A 21,534-nucleotide genomic window follows, 5' to 3' on the forward strand; every position below is an offset into this window, starting at 1 on the left:
AGAGCCACAAAATTAAAACTGCAATTTTAGGGGGAGGGTATAACTCAAAGTGGTAGAGCACATGCTTAGCATGCACGAGGTCCTGGGTTCAAACCGCAGTACCTCCTCTGACAAGTAAATAAATAAATAAACCTAATTACCTCTCTCCGCACCCCCCATAAAAACCTAAATGAATAAACCTAATTAAAAAAACTGCAATCTCAACAACAAAGACAAGCAAAGTGAAGGCTGTGACCCTGCCAGGCTAGAGCTATCAGGGGGCAGAACTCAAGAGAGGCAAGCCCACTTTCTGGAACCATGGCCTGGGCTGCTAGCCAGGATACATGGCCACCCTGCCATCAAAGCACAGAGGGCCACCTTTAGGGAAGTTGCCCTCTCTCCTTTGCCAAGGAAGAATGACGGCACCACACTTCCTGCCCCTTGTCCAAATGACCCTCTTTCTTTAGTCTCACCCTTAGTGCTACCTCCTACCTTAACCTACCCCCAACGCCCTAAGGCAGGGCCTACACCCGCCCTGCTCCTACTGCTATGTTCTCATTGCACTTCGGCCAAACTTCTCTTAATGCAACCAGCTTGTGGCAGCATCACTGCTCATGTCTGACTCCGCAGTGGCTGCGGTTCCTTGAGGCTGAGGGCCGTGCATCCCTACTACCTAGCAGAGTGCCCGACTTGAGTTCAATATCTGCTACCGGATAAAGGGTGGCCACACGGCCAAATGCTGCTACTGTGGGCATAAAGTGGTCCTCCTCACCAAGGAATGAACGCGACTCAGCAATGCACCTGAGAGGGCTCTCAGATCATGACATGATTTTCATTTTTCCCAGTGAGGCGGAAAGTGGCATTCCACCTATGGTGGGTCATGAATGCTGCGTGAGGTCCTGAACTACAAAATGCTAGTAAGCCTCACACTGAGCTGAGAAAGAGCTGCCATCTGTATAGTCTCTCAGCACAACTTGAAAACTAACAACAGGCGTAGCAGCAGCTAATATTTACTGAGAGTCAGGCACTGTTCTTCGCCTTACATGGACTCTCCCACTGCAATTTCATGCCCACTCTAGAAGAACAACATTAACTTCCCCTTTTTCAGACAGGGAAGCTGGACAGAGAAGTTAAGTGACTTGCTCAAAGCCACACAGCTCAGAAGCGGAGTAGCCCCTGGATAAACCTAGACAGTCTAGTTTCTAGATGGTCACAGAACTCAAAAGGCGAGCAAACCAGGTGGACGCATGTCATCAAAGGAATCGTCGTCACTTTCTGGCTCGTCCTCATCGTCCGCCTCGTCCTCCTCATATGCATCACGCTGGATGCTGGCTGTATCTGCAGCCTACAATGCAAACGGAAAGTCATGATTACATCTAATAGTCAATCATCCTGACTCAGTTATTTCAAAGAAGACAGACTTCACGCCTGGATTGCTGGTGAATTTTTTTTTTAATTTTTGTCATTTCAATTAAAAGGAAAAAATATTAGCCTCTTTGGCCCCAAGAATCTACAGAGGACAGGACAGGTGGCCCTAGTTGTGTCTCTCAGCTACGGAAAGACACTCAAGAATGAAAGACTTCTCTGAATAAGAGTCAAGGGACAACAGCTTTGGGCTGGCATGCAGGCTTTGCCCACTCGAGGTCCTAACTAAGCCGAGGTGTGGCCCGTTGGTAAATAAGTTAAAAAAATTCTTGGCTGCTGCTTAAGGCACAACCTCTCAGGCCAATGGGCTAAATGATCTTTGACATGACGACTCCCAGCACTTTTCAGAAACGACATTTCTATTCTAAATTTTCAAAATGATATGAAGGACAACTGGGCAATTGTAAATCAGCAAAATATCAGTTTTGTAGCACAAAGGGTTGAGAACACAGACTCTAGGGGAGAAAAGGCCTTAGATGCATGCAAACCATCAAAAGACAGGGCACTGGGGTAAACAAATACTTATCATGAGACAGACCCTAAAGCACTAACCATAAGGGGAAAAAAGCTGCCAAATTTGAGTTCATTAAAATAAACTTCTGTGCATCAAAAGTTACTGTGAGAGTGTGAGGCAAACTACAGCATGGGGGCCGATACCTGTGATGGCTCAGAACCAGAGCAGGTAAAGACTCTAACAGATCAAAAGGAAAAAGGCAGGTGACTGAATAGAAACAGGGGCAAAGGACTTAAAAAGACACTTCACCAAAGGGAGTCAATCTCCAAATGGCCAATAAGGTACCTGACTCCATTAGTCATCAAAAAATATTGATAAATTCAGCGATGTGAAAATCAAGAACTTCTATGCAGCAGCAGAAAGCATTAGGAAAAGGAAAGCCACAAACTGGGAGAAGATATCTGGAACACACACAACCAAGAAGGTATAAATACCTAGAACATTTAAAGAACTACCAATAAGGAAATAAAAAAAGACAAGTCAGTCAGAAAGTTTTAGGCAAAAGACTTAAACAGGCGCTTCAGACAAGAAAAAACATGAAAGCTAACTAAAGATATGAAAACATGCTCCATCTTTTTAATAATCAGGGAAACACCAATGTGATAGTTTTATTTCATTACCACCAGACTGGCAAAAATTAAAAAGTCAGCAAGAATGTGAAGCAGGAATTTGTACACATTGCTGGTAGGAGCACACAGACTACCTTTGATGTGTTCGAATCTGGCTTTCTCGTCCGCTTCATAATTTCCTCAATTCTCTAAAGGAAAATAAAAATTCAAACATGAAAACAGATTAAAAACAAAACAGTGGTCCTGAAGAAGTTGATCATTTCCACGTTCCAGAATCGGACAGTATCAGTGACTGCTCCAAAGCCACAGACCCCTGGCCGGAGGTTGGGTTCCTTCTTTTAATCCCAGTTTCACCATCATCTAGAAAACACTGAGCAATGACAGATATACTTGTTATTGTAACACAGAAATCCAAATGACTTCTCACTCCTGATTTGCAGACTTAGAAATTCAGTACTTTGACTAAGCACATACTGCAAACCAATTAGAACTTTGGAATATGATTTTGGCCTGAACAGACCATGACTGAAGCTGATGTTAATGAAAAGAATGCACCCCAATGATGCGACCACGTCAGAGGTTTGGTTACTAAAAGGAGCATATGTGGGAGGGATAAAAGCCCCCCCACCGCCGCAGTGTTCACTTTCTTCCCTGAAGGCGAGGAGAGCTGCAGGCCTCCTCACGGTCACTGATCTCCTGACAGAGAGGCCATGCAGCACCTTGGCCTGGTCCAGAGCCTTTCCTTGCTCCCAGATGAGCCACGTGAGATGCACTGTGAGGCCCTGCTTTGCAAACAGCCCAGACCTTGGCCTCTCAGAGGCCTGCACCTTCTGCTTCTTCCCACTCAGTTGCAGCAACTTCCAGCCCAGTTCAGAAGAAACTCTAACTGCCACCAACCCCTACCATGACCTGAGTGGTTCTGTGGTTCTGCTCAAAGGAGCTTCGTTCCCAAGGGTTTGCTAAACTGAGGCATAGTGCCATTATAATGGCACCAGTGGTCCATGAGAGAGAGGTATGATCCGTAACAGACCTTTCTAGAGAGAAGTCAGCTTCTTGGATAAGAAGAAAGTACCGAGGAAAAACAATCAGGGCTAGCATATCCCTTATTTGTGATTTCCAACAGTTTTAGACAAAGAATCAAACCCCCCCCCAAAAAGAAAAACTACCTTTTTTCTTTCTAATCTCTCCTGCAAATTCTGTAACATAATTCTCTCGTGCTCCTTCTTGCGTTTGTCAGCCTCCTCCTGAGCTTTTATTTTGGCGTCGCCTTTCTAGGAAATTTGTATAAAAATATCATTTAACCTCAATACATCTTAGTGACATCACAGAACACCAGTTTAAAAAGTGAAACAGTAAGACATTATCCAGAACAAAAGAATGTAACCTTGTGATTGAGAATACTCATATATTTCATTCATGGATCATCAGTTTTTAAAGCATTAGCAAAAATGTAAAAACTAGGCTATTATTTTGAGGATTTAGAAGCCATGTTTCCTCCAGGACATCAGGGTTCTCAGAGAACTACAGTTTCAAAGTATGTAAGTGACTCTGTGTAGTCTTCCACTGACACAGGCAACGGGAGCCAAGTCTTACCCTTCTCGAAAGCATCGAGAGGATTCATATAGGTACATTCTCAAGGAATGCAAATACATACAATCATTTATGTGACACATATAACTGATACACCAAAAACTGGAATATAAATTAGGTTATCATACTAATTCAAGCTGAGTACAGTCTGAGGTGTTTTTTTTTTTATTTAGGGATTTATTTACCTGCTGATTTAAATGTACACAAGTGAGACTTTTTTTTTTTTTTAGTTTTTTTTGAGGGGGGAGATTCGGTTCATTTATTTTTAGAGGCGGCACTGGGGATTGAACCTAGGACCTCTCGCATGCTAAGCATGCACTCTATCACTGAGCTATATCCTTGCGCCTCAAGTGAGACATTCTTTATTGATGGATTTGATGGCGTTAAATGTTTAGAGGTATTCATCATTTTTATCTTATTTGTTAGGCGGTGTGCAGAGGGGTGCAGGTGTAAGTGTCACTACAGAATGTAGGACTGGGAAAACTCATAGGATGTTTAATCTGCGTGAGTGATTTGGATTTCCTGAAACCAAGCTGTAATATTATTTACGTAGACAAACTAAAGGACTCCTAGACTGTAATTTGTTGCTTTCTGCTTTTGTTTCACTTGGAAGACATTCTAGGATTTTGCCAAGGGTGGTTGAGAATGACTCACAGCGATATTGGGTAATAGCTAGACTCTAATGTAAAAATGCAACCAGAGAATGCTGTATCTGCTCCTTTTCTATCTTGGAGAAAGAGATTTTTGTTTTGGGTTTCCACTGAATTTTAGAATCTGGTTCTCATCCCTTGAGAAAGTGCAGAGCCAGCAAACCTGGAGTTGTACTTTCTTGTCCTCTGGATCCTGACTTTCTTCCTTCTTTTTTATCTCCTTTGGTTGCTGCACATCTTCAAAATTTGAGAACTCTTCTTCTGGGCCTTCATCTGCTCTCTTTGCTATGCCTTTCATTTTCCTGATGACACAGAATATTTAAATAACTCTCAATGTGTGTATTTTTATAGTGAAACTGCTTGTGTGTAGTACACAATTTATATTTACACCAGATTCACCAAGTTTTCTGTGTTGTTACTACATCGGATTTGTATAATTTCATCTTTTTTAAATGGGGGAAACTAGCCCCTGGGAGTAGAAAAAATATTTCTATCAAGAAGTGGCCAACTTTGCATCTTAAAACACAAATGGGCACGCGCGCACACAATCAGAGATCATCAGCCCTTCTTAACTGTCTTAGACATATGCTCACACTGAATCGCACACTGGGGTGTGAGAGAGGGAATTTAGAGAAGGGTCTGGTGGTGCTCAGTGGAGGAAACCCCAGCCCACAATGAGCAGTATTCAGGGCTTTTAAAATGCCAAATTAGTTCTGCTTACACGAAGCAATGAGTAATATTCTTCAAATTATAGTTTTCTTTGCTGTTCACAATGTCTCCTCCTCCTTTCTCCCAAACCCGTAGAAAGGTACATAGAAAGCACGTAATTATGATTCAAAGACACTTAATACTTAAAAACAAAGTCAGGACTGTAGTTATTCTTTGCAAACAGTAGACAGAGTTCGCATCACAGAGCCCCAAATCGAACGGGCCTTGCAATCAAGGGTAGAATGCGTACAACTATACGTGGTATTTGCAACCTATGGGTCATTAGACATCTAGTAAAACAGGAGGGAGTATCCCTTCCAGGTTTACAAATTTTAAACTTACAAAAACTTTTGAAACAAAGAAAGGGACTGCCACTAGTGAATACCAACAGGAAGAGTCTTACATGATCACTCGGGTACTACTGTTGAGACCCAGGACCCTGGAACGAGTTCCGGTCTCTACACGCTCATTTACACACCAGTGTCCTGTGTGCTTGAAATGCTCCCCACACTAGTTTAGAAGGCGCCGAGTCATTTCTGATTCACGCTGGCGATAAAGTCCATTACTCTGAGAATTTATAATACATCTAACTTGAGCATAAATTCTGACTTTCAGAATATGGGCCCCAGCCAAGATTTATAGTATAGAAAGGATGATTTTGTGCCAACCTTTGTTCCATCTCTTTTTGTAGTCTTTCTTCATCTTTTTCTTTTTGTTCGCGAGCAAGGCGTCGTTTTTCTGCCAAAATTTTTGTTGCCTCCTTGGCACTCATAGGCCCTGGTGTGCTTTTATTACCAGACTCTAGTCCAAATTAACATGTAAAACAGTTAAGTTTATGGAACATACTGCCTCTAAGTCCAACAGCAAGACCACCTACAGTATTTTTTTAAAAAACCAAATATGTCCATGGTCTAAAATTTATAAAAAACAGACTGTGATTTATGCAACAGATTTTGTTCAAAACTGCAAGTCCCCGCCCCTCCGTAACAGAAGTAGCATTTTGTTTCTTTTTAACAACTGCGTTTTCCAAAATGAAATAATGTACCCTCATTTTGGTTTAGCTGTTTTGAGATACCTGACTAAATTGCCTCATGGGAAAAAAAATTAAGATATATTGAATATAGAGGAAGCACAAGCTTATGCTCGGTCCAAATGAAGTGTACAAATCTTAAATATTCGATTAAACAAAAATATATCCAGGATACATTTTGAAAATTGTGCATTATTTTTACTAAATAATTACTGTTTAGCTAACCATTGATAATAGTATGTTACTATGTTTGGTTGATCATAAAATGGCTAAATGTAGATAACCAAAGAAACCAGGACTATCAGTAAAATAAAGTGATCACATGGAGGCATATTATATTTCAGTCATGTCACTAATTTCTTTTTTAAAATAAACTATACGTCAAAATGAGGATTTCAAGACATCTAAAATAATTTATAATAAAAAGGTTGCTTCCGTTACAAAAAATTCACTGTGCAATTCCTTCAAAAAGCAAAATTCCCCAGTGTATTTAAAATTAAGTTATGTCCATGGATATTAAGAATACATATGAGTAACAGCCTAAAATGGAAAAGCATCTGAAAAAGAATAGATATATATGTGTGTAACCGAGTCACTTTCCTGTACACCTGAAACTAACACAACACTGTAAATCAACCATACTTCAATGTAAAAGAAAAAAGAATGCATGTGACCAGCAAAATACCAATATGGTACTTTCAGGAACCCACATACTGGCCTGACCCATGTTACGGCCTATGTATGGAAATGGCCCTACAGCTCCTGATGGAAACCCGCTCAGCCACAAATGGCTGGATGTGCTCTCTCCAAGGATGGAAAATACCTTAGGGCCATCCACTGTCAGAATTGCAGGGAGCACCTAGACCACGGTGCTCATCCAACCCGTACTTCTAACATCTGTTCCAAAAATGGGGGTAAGAGGAAGTTCCGGCAAGAAAAAACAAGCAGTGTGCCAGTGACTGGTGAAATTCTCTTTATTCAGAAGAAAGCTCGCTTCCTGAAGTTCTCTGAACTGGGGAATAAAATGAAGCTGACCATTCCCAAACTCCGTTGCAGAAATGAACTTCTTAGTGAATGCTCTTACCTTCACAGATCGCACCATTTTGGCTCGCAGCCTCAGAGTTGTTAGTGGTGTTAGAAATGGCTTCACTTTTCATTCCAATAGTACCTGATGCATTTTGTGCAAATAGGGTACGCTGAATAGGAATTACTTTATAAGAAAAAGGAACCTGTGTTGATGGTTTTGAAGTGACGGGTGAAGGTGATGGGGCGCGATTCTTTTGGATTTGCCTCCTGAGAGAAATGAAGGAAGTCTGTTATGATTTTGTAACAAATACATGCTAATTTTTAGTACAGCATTTCATAAAACATATCTGGATATAATATAATGATATTTTATAGACAAAGGTAAATCCATTTTAAAGGTTTTTCCCTTTATATTTACATTACCATGCATACTACACGTTGTTGCTGAAACACTGATGTGAAGTTTATGCTGGTAAAATACCTATCAGGAACAGTTGCAAATAAGCTACTTACTTAGCATTGATGGGGGATGGCGGACGCCACCTGCTTGTTGGAGAAGACGACCATTTATAACATGGGATCTGCGACGGTGGTAGGCGCTTCTTGGTAACAGAGTTTGAGGCCTGTTTGTCCATTTCTGATTTCTGAACAGATCAATACAATCAGATAAGAAATTACTAGCATTTACCTTTTGCAGCTGGCTTTTCAAGAGAAAAATATTCTGAGTAAAATAGAATCATAGTTCCTTAAATTCCAAATTTTCCTTCCATGCATGAGAATTCGGTACAGAGATATGTTCTTCCAGACTAACAATTTATATTACACAGTTTAAGCACGTCATAGAAATAATTAATTTAAAAGAATTCTTTTACTTCAAAACTTGGTTTTTTAAAAAAACCTGCAGATACTGATTACTATATATAAAATAAACAAGTTTCTTCTGTACAGCACAGGGAAATATATTCAGTATCTTGTAGCAACCTATAGTGAAAAATATGAAAATAAATATATGTAACTATATGTATGACTGAAACATTATGCTGTACACCAGAAATTGACACAACATTGTAAACTGACTATACTTCAATTAAAATTTAAAATTTAAAAACCTAATTTTATTTTTAAATCCTAACTGAGGTTTGCAAATAGTTCTCAAAAAAATTCCTTCAGTTGGAAACATAGTTCATATAAATTGCTATATTTTGTCTCTTATACTAATTTTCCAGTTTTGGGGGGAAACTCTGGTACAACATATATCAGATAATTTTAAATCATTACAGTGAATTTATTATCTCACAGAATGCTATAAGTAAGAAGTTGCTTCTGTTGTGAAACTTGACCTATCGAAATCTATACAACTAAATATACAGATTTTAATAGAAAATTTGTCAATGAAAGGCACCCGACAAACCTGCGGAGGACAGTCTTTTGCTTTCACCATTGTCACCTCAGGGGGCGCCTCCACACTCTCCTTCTGAGGGACGTCCAGGTTCTTCTTGGCGGTTACTTCCAGGCTCCCCTCGGGACGGATGTCCAGGCTCTCCTCGGGGGTTACGCCCAAGCTCTCCTCTTGAGGGACGTCCAGGTTCTTCTTGGGGGACACATCCAGGCTCTCCTCCGGAAGGACGTCCAGGCTCTCCTTGGGAAGGACGTCCAGGCTCTCCTCGGGGGTTACGTCCAAGCTCTCCTCTTGAGGGACGTCCAGGTTCTTCTTGGGGGACACATCCAGGCTCTCCTCCGGAAGGACGTCCAGGCTCTCCTTGGGAAGGACGTCCAGGCTCTCCTCAGGGGTTACGTCCAAGCTCTCCTCTTGAGGGACGTCCAGGTTCTTCTTGGGGGACACATCCAGGCTCTCCTCCAGAAGGACGTCCAGGCTCTCCTTGGGAGGGACGTCCAGGCTCTCATCGGGGGTCAATTCGGGGAGCAGTTCTAGACTGTCCTCAGGGGACGCTTCCAGGCTCTCTTCGCTCTCCTCGGGGAGTACTTCCAAGCTCACTTCAGGAGATGAGTCCGTGATCACTTCAAGGGATGGGTCCACATTCACCTCAGGGGATGAGTCCGTGCTCACCTCAGGGGATGGGTCTACACTCATCCCAGGGGACGAGTCCATGCTCACGTCAGGGGATGGATCCATGCTTGCCTCAGGTGATGTTTCCACACTCTTGGGGAGCACTTCCATGCTCGCCTCCACGGGTGCTTCCATGCTGGTCTTGGAGGACCCTTCCAGACTCGCCTCCAGGGATGCTTCCACGCTCGCCTCCAGGGGTGCTTCTACGCTCGCCTCCAGGGGCGCTTCTACGCTCGCCTTCAGGGGCGCTTCTACGCTCGCCTCCGGGGGTGCTTCCACGCTCGCCTCCGGGGGCGCTTCCACGCTCGCCTCCGAGGGCGCTTCCACGCTCTCCTCCGGGGGCGCTTCCACGCTCGCCTCCGGGGGCGCTTCCACGCTCGCCTCTGGGGGTGCTTCCACACTTGCCTCCGGGGATGCTTCCACACTTGCCTCCGAGGGTGCTTCCACGCTCGCCTCCGGGGATGCTTCTATGCTCGCCTCTGGGGGTGTTTCCACACTCGCCTCGGCGGGTGCTTCCACACTCGCCTTGGGGACTGCTTCAAATATCTTTGAAGATATTTCTGCTTTCTCCTGGGAAGGGATTGCCACTGTTGACTTGCAAGGCACTATGGTACTCTTCAATTCAACACTGCTCTGGCTACGCAAGGGCATGTTTACAAGCTGGATTATACTGTGGATGCCTGCAGGTAAATGAGGACAGAGAATGAAATCCCATACAGGTAGAAATATGACAAGACAGAAATGTACTATGTAACAGTATAAGAACAAAAGAGACTGCATTTATTAGGAAATCAGAGGGATTAGACACAACACGGAGTGTTTAGTGAAATGGATCACAGACATAGGACAGAAGCATCACCAAATTGGTATTTCAGAAGCACCACCAAGAAAGGCCCTGGGAAAGCAATAGTCCACTCCAAATGAAAGTAAGATGCTTCTCAAAAGCTGATGTTTGCAATAAGAATAAATTAAATTTCTATTTCAATCACACTATAGTTCAGAATGATTTTCTAGAAAATTACAAGACCTTTAACACTTCCTAAAAGTAACATAAACAATGTCACCAGGGCCAGAGATCTTACCATCACAGATGATTACGTAAGACACTTTACATATGATTGTTTTAAACTAGAACGTAAAAAAGAACATTTTCTCACCCATACAGAAAATTGTAATAAGACATTAGTCAGACTGCATCTCCAAGGTCTCTTCCAGCTTCAACAATCTAAATATTTTTAGCCTAATAAATGCACATAAATTATAATATCCAGTACCTGCTAAGATGGAGGAAAGTGATAATACCAATGTTGGGAACCAGGCAATGTCATACACTGCTGGTGAAGAGTGTGGATTTGTAAATGCTCCCTGGGAAGCACTCTGGCAATAATGTATCAAGAGCTATTCTAAAAAGTATACACTCTTTGTTCTAGCAATTTGATTTCTAGGTTATCTTTAAGACAAAAGCAGATAAACAAATGAAAATGTATATATGAGGTTACTTATTATAGTATTGCTTATAATATTGAAACAATTGAAAATATAATCTAAATACTCAACAGAAAATTTGGACTAGACTAAGGCAGTCATTGAGAGCAGTAATACTCAATTTTCAGACATAAAAATGGTATATACTGAGTTTAAACAAAAGCAGGTTATAATCCCATTTTATTAAAAAATATAAATGCAAAAAAATTCAGTTATCAGTGGATATTGATAATAGGGAATTATATTTACATTTTTCTACACTAAATATTAATTACTTTCATAATAAAGAAAGCAAACATTTTTTAAAAGGCATTTGGCGGGTGCTTCCTTAAGACTTGGTAAGACTTGGTAAATACAAGACTTGGTTATTTTTTTAGTCCCTCACTTCTGGTGGAGGAAGCATTTTCTTTACATACCTGCATGTGCCTAAACAGTCACTTATTTAACACTGACAGTTTGTGCTACAGAAAATATAGTTAAGTATAATAACTAGATTTCTATTAGCTATAGAGATTTAAGACAAAATATTAAGGTTTTTGATGGGGGTAATATATTAAACTAAAATGAAAGTAAGTAGAATTCCTTATAATAGTCTGGGGGGAGACTGGCAGAAAATAATCTGACAGCACACATATAACCAGGCATCAACAAAGTCAGGAATTCAAACCAAGAGAAGTAACGCTGCACTGCAACAAAGTCTATGACAGTCTATTCTGATTTGCTAAATTATATGAATACTGACAGGAAAAAAAAATAAATGGGGGTGGGATATATTCTGGAAAGGAAAAAGTGGAGGGAAAAAAAAGAGAAAAAGGATGGGAATAGTGAATTAGAGCTCTCCATTACCGAGAACCCCTTACTACGCAGAGGCACGTCTAACGTAACATGGAACCTAAACGTGAGAAAATCCACGTAACCCTGAAGATTTGTTTACTAACAATCTTTATATTCTTAACTAAAAGCTAAAGAGCCACTTAATGTTATTCGTCCACATTTTAAGAAAAAAAAGGAGGGTGGAGTAGGAGACTCTCCCTTGATACTAGGTTTTTCTAAATTTTTAAAATCCAATACTTTTTACAGTACTGTGATACATTCAAACACAGGTCAAAAACCCCACAGCTTAAAAATTTAACAACAACCAAACTCTCTATCTCATCCTATCAATTAGCCAGATAACTGCCCTACCATGCTAGAGATCATAAAATAAATACTCAACATAAAAAAGTTAGGTAAAAATCACTCATTTGCAAAGTACTGATTCACATTATTTTCATGCTTTACTGTAAAAAATTAAGTGATGCAACCTGCTTTTTAAGGACATACTAACACTTTCAGACCTACGCCTGTTACCTGAAATATTACTTCCAGAAATTAATAATGAAGCAGTACTTTTGCTCCTGGCTACTGACGGTTTTGCTGGGATAAGCAGGTGACTGATTAAATTATTCTCCCAAAGACTGGTGTGCACTTGACAAACTAAATGATGAGAATAAACAGAAAGGATTCAATCTGAGGTCTCACAAATAAATGTAAAGCAAGAAAGAGCAATGTGAACTGCTATAAATTGTAACTTTCCCAGACTAAAAGCAGAAGCAATGAGAGCCACACATACAGAATAGGACTGAATACTGCCATCTGATGGGACTGCTCTGTTAGGGAAGAGAGTACCTGAATGGAGGGGCAAAGGCCCCAGCGTACCACAGTAACCCCAATACAGGACTCTAGGTAATGTATTTAATAGAATCATACCCAATGTATGGAGTCTCCACAGAGGAACTCACATGTGGAGAAAGAAAAAAGTTGTACATGACAAAACCACTCTGACGTGGCTTCCTACAGATACATGCCACTGACAGTCATATTGGTCAAGTCCATCACCAAAAGCTCCAAGGGACTGAATGAATTATTCTGTTCAAGTTGAATCTTGTTGCTCCAATAAATTTTTATGTTCATAAGGTTCCCTGTGACAATGACATTTGTTGTAACAGGATTTGACCTGACTGATTAAGTGGAGAGTTTTCTGTAAGTGAAAGGTTCAGTATGAAACAAAAAGGAACAGTCACGTCTGAGAGAGAAAATTTAGGGGGGGAAGGTGTCAGAAAGAAGCAACTTTAAGTAAAGAAGTACTTCAGTAATAATTATGAAATTTTGTGTGTAGTCATCAGCAGTGAAAACACGCACAAAGGACAAATGTGGATGATACCGTGAAGCCACAGAGCAAAGCTTTGAAGTTCAAAACATGGCCAGTAACTTAGAACTTCTACATGCGAACTGATGAAATGTTTGAAGGGAATCAGGTGCTTCAGGACAAATCTGGCTACACCAACACTCTGAGATCTAGTTCCTCAGCTTTATTATAACCCCTTGCTCACATGATGGCAGAATTACACGTTTCATTTAAAGAGGCTCTTCTGGCTTCAGCCACGTAAGCATGGCACCAAAGTATATTTTTCAGTTAAAGAAGGGATATTATTTTGGCTTCCAGTTTTTTGAAATGACTTTTCAAACAACTAAATGTTGACATAAACACTTGAAAACCACCATTTAAGATCAATACTTAGAAATAACTAACCACTTGTTTTTGATTCTACTTCTTCAGGTTCCGCAGATGAATGCAGTTTGCTGCATCTTCTATTCAGAGATGAGCTTCTCCTCTTCTCTGTTGCTTCTGGAGATCAAGGGCAAAGGAACATTATTTTTACAAGCTGTATAAATACATTATTTCAGGAGTGAGCCACTCCTTTTTTCCAAACCTTTTTAAAAATCTTCTCTACTCTTACTTGTAAGAATTTATTTAAATTTCAAATATTATGTAGAGAGATTTTTATATGCCCAAACTTAAAACTAGTTTACTCTTTATCTGAAATGAAATAAAATTACTTAGAAAACATTAAAAATTAAGAGGGAAAATGCCTGACACTAACAGACAACTTCAAAGTTACCAAGTTAGGAATATACGACATTTAATTCTAGACATAGCCCATAACATCTATGACTAAAGTAGTTTATACTTTAGTTATAACTAGTTTTTTTTAAATAAAAGTTATCATTAACATTCATAGATGTTACAATTTTAGCAACCCAAACCAGTCAGTCATATGGGAAAATCTCTTTTATGTAGACACTTTTCCATTTCACTTGAAATACTGATCAGAATACTGACGAATGTCTGTTTAAAGAATAACTTCTCTTTTGGGGACCTATAAGTTAAAGTACATATTGACAATATAGCATCATTTGAAAGTTCTTGAATTGATAATGTAATTGAACAGCATGAACCACAGCAGTGTAATTGATGTGATCACGTGATGGAATCACCTATCCCTTATTGTCACGCTGCAAGAAATGACAAAACTGAGTCAGCAATGTGCAGAAGAAAAACAGGCTATTTGAATCAGCCAAGATTTAAAATAGGGCTATTTAAAATATTACAAGTTAGATTATAAACTTCATTTGAGTTTGAAATGTTCATCTCTCTGGACTGAACAGGTTTCATTTCAATTTGAAGGTAATCTACTAACAATACTGATTTTATTATCCCTGGAATCATTAATAACAGCATTCATCATTTCAGAGTGTACAATATACTGTACCTTTAAGCAAGTTATTTCAGTGTCTTCCACACATACCTTCTTATATTAAAAACTAGTAAAGAAATCATTTAAAAAGTTACTTGGAATTGCTCCTTCAGTGCAATTTAACTAATTATTAACCTGAAAGTCATCACCTATTCCTTTCTCTTTACATGTCTCATTAATATGGCAGGTACACATATTAATGAAAGCACACCAGTGTTTGTGTGCTTTCATTAATAATAACAAATCGTGAAACAAGGATTTATACTGATGAAAATACAAAATTGTCATGACCATCACTATTTACTATAAAACAACGTGGTGCTCTTCTGAAATAAGTCTAAATGTTCTACAATCTAAAGAATAAGTGGTACTGTAAAAATACACCTAAAGAATTGATTTCATTGATTTGAAACTCAGAAGACATGAAATAACTACTTACTCTTGTCAACCGGATTCTGGAGACCTGTAGATGACACAGACACTTGTTTGTGTAAACCAGAAGTCCCCTGCTCAAGTTTTTCAGTAGATATAGAATGTTTATTGGCTGAGAAAAGATACAATATTTACTGTAGTCTTATTTTAAAATGCATCATTAGCTGAAACAAAATGAGTCCATGATATAGTTCTATGGAGCATAAACATGCATTAATTAGGTACACAATGCTCATTGTTAGTCATTCCTTACAAACTATGCCAATTTACCTTACATTTTATGAAATTGTGTAGGATTATGTCCATATATAGGAAAACTTACAGTACACAGTAAACAGGACAATTTATTTTAAAAATGCTATGTAAAGGTTATTAATTATTAATCATTCTTATACCGATCAGAAGTTTAAATGATAAGATTCTGGATACAGTGGATAAAATAAGATTACTACAAGCTGCACCTGTTTCTTTTGCAATCTCACGTGACACAAATTTAAATGCATGCCAAAGAGTACACGGCAGCGTTTTCATTTAGAATACAAAGCTCAAAACCCTGTTGTAAATGCAACCGTATACAAATAGCCAATATTTACATATGAACATGAATCAATTTTAACAGTTGTTAATTACCGGTTTTATTCTCAGAGTTTATTCCCGTACAGCCCTCCCACGACCATCTTTTTTGACGATCAACGTGGCTGCTCCGTTCCAATGTACGATAAAGGATGGCCTTGAGTCTCTCCTATTTAAAACAGATGACAACAAATTTTTACATATGCATTATATTGGTTAGTATAATTTTGATCTGTGGATTATCAAATAGCCCCATTACCAAATTTTTGTACCAGGCAAAATTTTTTTATAAAATGTAAAAGTTAAAAAAAATTGGAAACATCTCAGGTATCAATCAATATTAGTGCTTCTCCTGAATAACCAGGTTTTAATCTTATGGACATGAATCGAGGAACTGACTGTGCTTCCCTCTTTGCTTTTATCATTAGGAAATTTAGAACCAAATGCGTAGCCTATTTCTAGCAACTACACAAAGACTGAGTGGCACATTTTGGTGTATGCTAATCAGACCATATGTTTTATTATTTTCTTATATTAATATCCCTCTCTGCTTGATTCCCTCAAGCATTTATTTTATCATCTGGTTGAAGTATGTATTTTTAAAAATTATACCTTAAATTCTTTATAGAATGTGGTAGGAAAAAAGTCAACTAAAATATGCAAGAGAAATCTATGTCAGATCATTTATTATTCCCACATCTGTAACATTTTAAATTCTGGTGTTAACTAATCAAGTTTGAAAAAGATAACTGATGTACTTGTCTTGACCTCAACTTCAATTTAAACTGTGCAGGATAACAGCTCTACAGATGTAAATGCCACACTGTGGCAAAACACCACCACCACCAGAAATGAGGTGCACCGTTTTCTCTTCTCAGCTATTTCTCATCCCTGTGACACGCCGTGGACCACATTCAGGTGAGCAAACCAACCTGAGGGCTACAAGGTTTTCTATTCTTCCCTGACAACAAGCGCTTCATAGCAACATCATCCTTATAATGCTCCCAGCCTTTCTCTGAGGTCAAGGAGGATAAACATACTAGGAAAATGGAGAGCTATCCAGATCCTAAGGAGAAAAGCAACTTCAATTCTTAAAATTCATCTAATGGTAGTATTTCAAAGTTATATTTTCTAACAGAAAATAGGTTGTTTTAAACTACTTAGAATGCAGGAAGTATAACAGAGACTAAAAACAGCAACTAATCTTGCATTATTAAAACATTTCTGATTCTTAAGAATTCTATCCCGCTGGGTCTAGGTGCACTGACCCTCTGTGCTCTGCATCTGTGGCTCACGTGTAAGCTCCGGCCGTATCTCCTATGTGTTGCCTGTCCACACTCACCCCTCCTCAGCACGACCAAGTTTGGGGTTTCCCCTGCTCTACAGAATTATTCTCTTCCTCTAAGTACAGCCTACTCACAGTGTCCCACAGTCCCTGCTCTGCCTCGGACTCCCCATGCTAGCTCTCTGGGGACGGCTCTCTTTTGCCCTTTCTCCTGGTCTGGCGGCCTCTTCTCCTGCCATGTCTCTCTCTGGCTCCCCTTCTGTCTGCTGTGTCACTTTGTTGCATCTTCTTTTCTCTGTGTTCTCTCTCTGGCTCCTCTTTCCCTAAGAGGGTCTTTTTTTTTTCCCTCTCAGTGCCTGGGACTCTCTCCCAGGGACCCTTCCCCACTCTGCAGCACACAATTTTCTATTTTACTTTCTTTGGTTCTGTTTCCACCTAGTTCATTCTCTCTCTCTGTGGCCTTCATTCTCTTTATCACAGAGAAGGAAATTAAGGAGAGGTTTCACAGAAGAAGATAGAGAGTGACACAAATTCTGAATGAGAGTTCACCAAATGCTGGAATGTGAAAAAAAGAGCATAAACCATAGAAAAAGGTTCAGAAAGTCAGAGAAGGTGCTAGTGAGCCACGGACAGGGAAGAAACAGCAAGGGAACAGTCCTCGAATGAGGAAGACCCATGAATGCGGGTAAGGGCTGAGGGTAAGGCATTTGCAAGAGCAACTTTACGCAAAAATCAGACAGAAAGGCAAGCACCACAGAGAAGGCTCTTGGGGAGATATGGAAGCAAGGAGAAAAGAAGAGAAAAAGACATTTAAAAATTAGAACAGGAAAAAGAGAGGGAGATACAGACACACGTACAGAGAGATCAACAGGCAGAAAAGTCCAAAGATGGGGAGAGAAAAAAAGAGAGAGGCTAAAACAAAGAAAGCAGAAAGAAAAGGGCAGTGCCTCAGGCAGACAAAGGCCAGGATCAGACGGACAGCCACAGACTGACTAAGGCTTACTCAGGGACACTTGAGAGTCACTGGAACAAAGTAAGAATGGCAGCAAGAAGGAGACTGGTGCCACAGAGAACGTGCCAATGCAAAAGGAGTCAAGGACACTCAGTAAAGCAGTGGGATGACCTACGGAGGAAAACTTGGTGTCAGAGAGACTCATACCGACTGAGACAGGTAGCCAAACGCCTACATACAAAGAGTCAAAGACAACCTGACCGAAGACGGACAGAATGGGAGAGAGAGGGCACAACGAAGGCAGTGACTCACACCAACAGAGTGCCAAGGACACCAAACGGAGTCCAGAGAGGAAAAGAGAGCAGCAGGGCCTCAAAACAACAGAAAGAAAGGAGCTCGTGGGGGAGAGAGCGCACACAGGAGGGAGCCAGGGAACCCCTGGGAGAGCGCCAGGGCTCTGACCGGCTGGGCCTCCGGCACTCACATGACAGGAGTTGTGAGAAGTAAACCGTCAGATGGGGGCCCATCAGGGAGGGCCTTTTGCGGGGACAACAGTTTCTGGTAGGAGAGCATACCGCTCACCGCAAACCTCAGGCTGCAGGCACCCTGGGTTCCAGGCTCTGCAAGTCGACAGGGCTCTCTTCCTGGATTAGCAAGGTTCCTCTTTACCTCAGCTCCTGAGCCTAAACTCAGGGGTCTGATCAGAACAGGGCAAGGAAAGAAGAAACGAAGAACTAGGATTGGTTTCCCTTCCACAGGTGGGACCAGTAAAGGCAGAAAAGGGCTAAGAAAAAAAGTACTCCAGAACCAGGCAACACAGCATATCTATCATCCGATTAACAGGCTAGAAGAACATGTACCCTTTCCTCCTGAAATTTTTCTTTTCTTTTTCTTTCTGCAGATATCCTCCGTTGCTCATCCTTTGCCTTCTGCTCTCTCAGTCTTCGTTGCTTTTCCTCCATCTGTTTTTCATATAGGATCTTAGACTTTCTTTCTTTCTCAAGAAGTTGTATTTCTTTATTAGCTGAAATATTCCAAATGCAAGGTATAAGAGCCAAGAAAATATTTCAGTTTTCCACATTACATACAGAGTAGGAAAAACTTAATGTATTTTATTCTCTTTCTTAAAAATACCATAATCTATGCTAATAACTACAGATTTATTATATAAGTGAACAGAGATGGCCATGAAAGAATCATTTCCACTGGGTGTTCATTTAACTCCCAAGAAGTGAATTGGCTTAGATGACTCTCCTCCTGTCCAAACTAAAATTTCAAATTCAGAAGAAATATTTTTTTTCGTGTGATGTTACTGCTGACTTGAGCTGAAGTCAAACCCCACCAGATTAACCTGCTGTACATTAAAATAAGAATTTAAAAAACACACATATGGTCAGAATATATGTTTTTCCCCCTTCTACTAGGACACTTCATTCCAAAGGCCTCACCTAGGCAGGCCACATCAAGACAGCCAGTTTGACCTTCATGGGCTCAGGCACATACCACACTACTGAACAGCATGATGTTTTCCTATATTCAAATTTCCCCTCACTAAAGCCTGGAGAGCATCTATGCAGTTGTAAAATACTCTTATAGAGCTACAGGAAGAAACACCTCCTTGCCAAAACAAAGACAATTGCTATTCCATTTGAATGAAGTTGAGCACTAGTTTTGCAGTGGATTTACAAGACCAGGTGAGAAAAATACATAGTTGAAAATTTCTCTCAAGGTGTAGAAAAAGATTGTTCTTTAAGATCCTAACTGATACAAAGTTATACTTGAGAAGCATAGCAACCAGTGAAAGATATCATATCTATTTTAGGATTATTAGCGACTTCATTTTTGGTTTTAGAATCATTTTTACTGAAATCCCATTTTGCTTGTTTGTACAAACACTGAAGAAATTTTCATACCTTAGTTTTCAGAAAATAAAAGCTAACAGAAACTACTAGTTCAAAAATTAAACAATTTGGTCAAATATTTTTCATAGGCCTTCTTTATCTAATTTAGTTCAAGCTTTTAACCCAATATAGCACATACTATTAGAAAGTATAATCTATCATATAAACAGATTAAAAAGTAAGTAAAACCACTTTGGAAACAAATAACCTTAACATATAATTCATTCATTTTAATTTTTTAAAAAAGTCTAATACATACCATCTTCCTGTCTCTTTTTCTCCTCTCTTCGCTCCTTTGCTAATCTTTGTTTTATATCGTTTTTAAGCACAGATCCATCTATTACTAAAAAAATAAATAAATAAAAGAATATAGTTAGGCATTAATGGGATATCAAACTTTAATGATATGATACTTCGACATCTATCAAAGCTTTCTAGAAATTATACCTGGTTTAAATGCTGACTTTGCATTTGAAGACTGAGGTGCAAGAGTGCTAAAGCCACTCTGGTTTCGTCTTTCTTCAGCAATTGCGTTAGCAGCAGCGACTAAAATGCAGGGAGATAAAGGAAAGGGATTAGATATTAAGCATACAAACAGCCAATCCGGGGTGGCAAAGCACAGCCAACTGTATCTTTGATGATAAGACAGTATCTCTTCTAGAAGGCATAAATCATGACAGATTACTCTGGGTCAACAAAAAAGACATACTGAGTACCTATGATGTTCAACAATAATTTAACGAAGAATTTAAGTGTTTACTGTGGCCATGCTGGCCTGTGTGTGCAGCTACAGAGAGTGGTTTGTGGAAGTCACAGCGCAAGCTTGTGGATGAGTAGGAGCTAACGATTAACAGTTTTCAAAAATGCCTCAGACAAGACATTACACCAAGTACTAGAAAAACTGAGCTGGCAAGGAACTGGAAAAACTGTTTTGCCATAAAGTGGGGGAATTTAGAAAAGAAAAGATTTGGAATTTATGGATCTGAATTTGGAAGTTAAATTGTCAACAGTGACAGCCTCAGAGATTCGGCCAAATATGAACGAGTATATTTTACATTATCTAGACAGGGGCTTTCTACCCTGGCTGCAAACTAGAGTCACCAAAATTGCTTTTAAAAAAATTAGCAATGCCTTCCCCTCCCGGTCCCCACACTGTGAGAGTGGGGTCCAGCCTTTGCAGTTGCTAAAAGCTCCATTCTGATGCACAGTGAAGGTGGAGAAACACTCGAGGAATTTCCAACGTGATGGTATTATTCTAGGTAGGAAAATGTCGAGCAAATAAATATAAATTATATAATATAAAATTTATATGTCATGTGTAAACAGGTAGAAAAGTGGTAAGTAAACTTCAAAAAGGGTGAAATATAAGATTATGGGGGCATAATTTGAGGGAAAGTGAGAAAAACTAAAATTCTAGGATGATACACACACAAGTTATTATTGAGGAATTCCCAATACATTAAAATAATAATTTTAAAAACACACCTATGGTCAGAATATATGTTTTTTTCCCCTTCTAACACAATCCATATATGGCTGTATCTAAAATGCCGCACAATATTGGGCATCTTCAGGCAGGGGCTGGAGAATAGCACTGAATTATGACCCTGTGATACTGCGTACAGCTCTGGTTTCTATATTTCAAGAAAAATGTTCACAGTTGAAGATGGGCAGTTAAAATAGGGGAATAGAGGAGCTGTGGCTGTACTCGGAATGAATGGACTTTGAGATGTTAGTTGCCACTGAGGAAAGGTATCTGGGACCCATTT

At 39.7% G+C, this 21,534-nt stretch overlaps 1 protein-coding gene across 2 annotated transcripts in view; it reads right to left on the reverse strand.

The window, feature by feature from the left end:
• MAP7D3 (MAP7 domain containing 3) overlaps positions 1–21,534 on the reverse strand; it is a 29,132-nt gene that overhangs the window by 3,442 nt on the left and 4,156 nt on the right. Inside the window, exons 2-15 of one of the 2 annotated variants that reach the window (XM_074359427.1) lie at positions 20,213–20,311; positions 20,025–20,108; positions 18,725–18,888; positions 15,685–15,796; positions 15,062–15,166; positions 13,617–13,712; positions 8,903–10,239; positions 8,005–8,135; positions 7,550–7,758; positions 6,104–6,236; positions 4,891–5,029; positions 3,654–3,758; positions 2,622–2,675; positions 1,216–1,324 (exon numbers count right to left, since the gene is read on the reverse strand). In XM_074359427.1, coding sequence (XP_074215528.1) covers positions 1,216–1,324; positions 2,622–2,675; positions 3,654–3,758; positions 4,891–5,029; positions 6,104–6,236; positions 7,550–7,758; positions 8,005–8,135; positions 8,903–10,239; positions 13,617–13,712; positions 15,062–15,166; positions 15,685–15,796; positions 18,725–18,888; positions 20,025–20,108; positions 20,213–20,311 — 2,877 coding nt within the window. The remainder of the gene's footprint in view (positions 1–1,215; positions 1,325–2,621; positions 2,676–3,653; positions 3,759–4,890; positions 5,030–6,103; positions 6,237–7,549; positions 7,759–8,004; positions 8,136–8,902; positions 10,240–13,616; positions 13,713–15,061; positions 15,167–15,684; positions 15,797–18,724; positions 18,889–20,024; positions 20,109–20,212; positions 20,312–21,534) is intronic. The other variant, XM_074359428.1, reaches the window with a different exon arrangement.

This window comes from Camelus bactrianus, chromosome X, assembly GCF_048773025.1.
Source record: "Camelus bactrianus isolate YW-2024 breed Bactrian camel chromosome X, ASM4877302v1, whole genome shotgun sequence".
In the NCBI taxonomy this organism is placed as follows: domain Eukaryota; kingdom Metazoa; phylum Chordata; class Mammalia; order Artiodactyla; family Camelidae; genus Camelus; species Camelus bactrianus.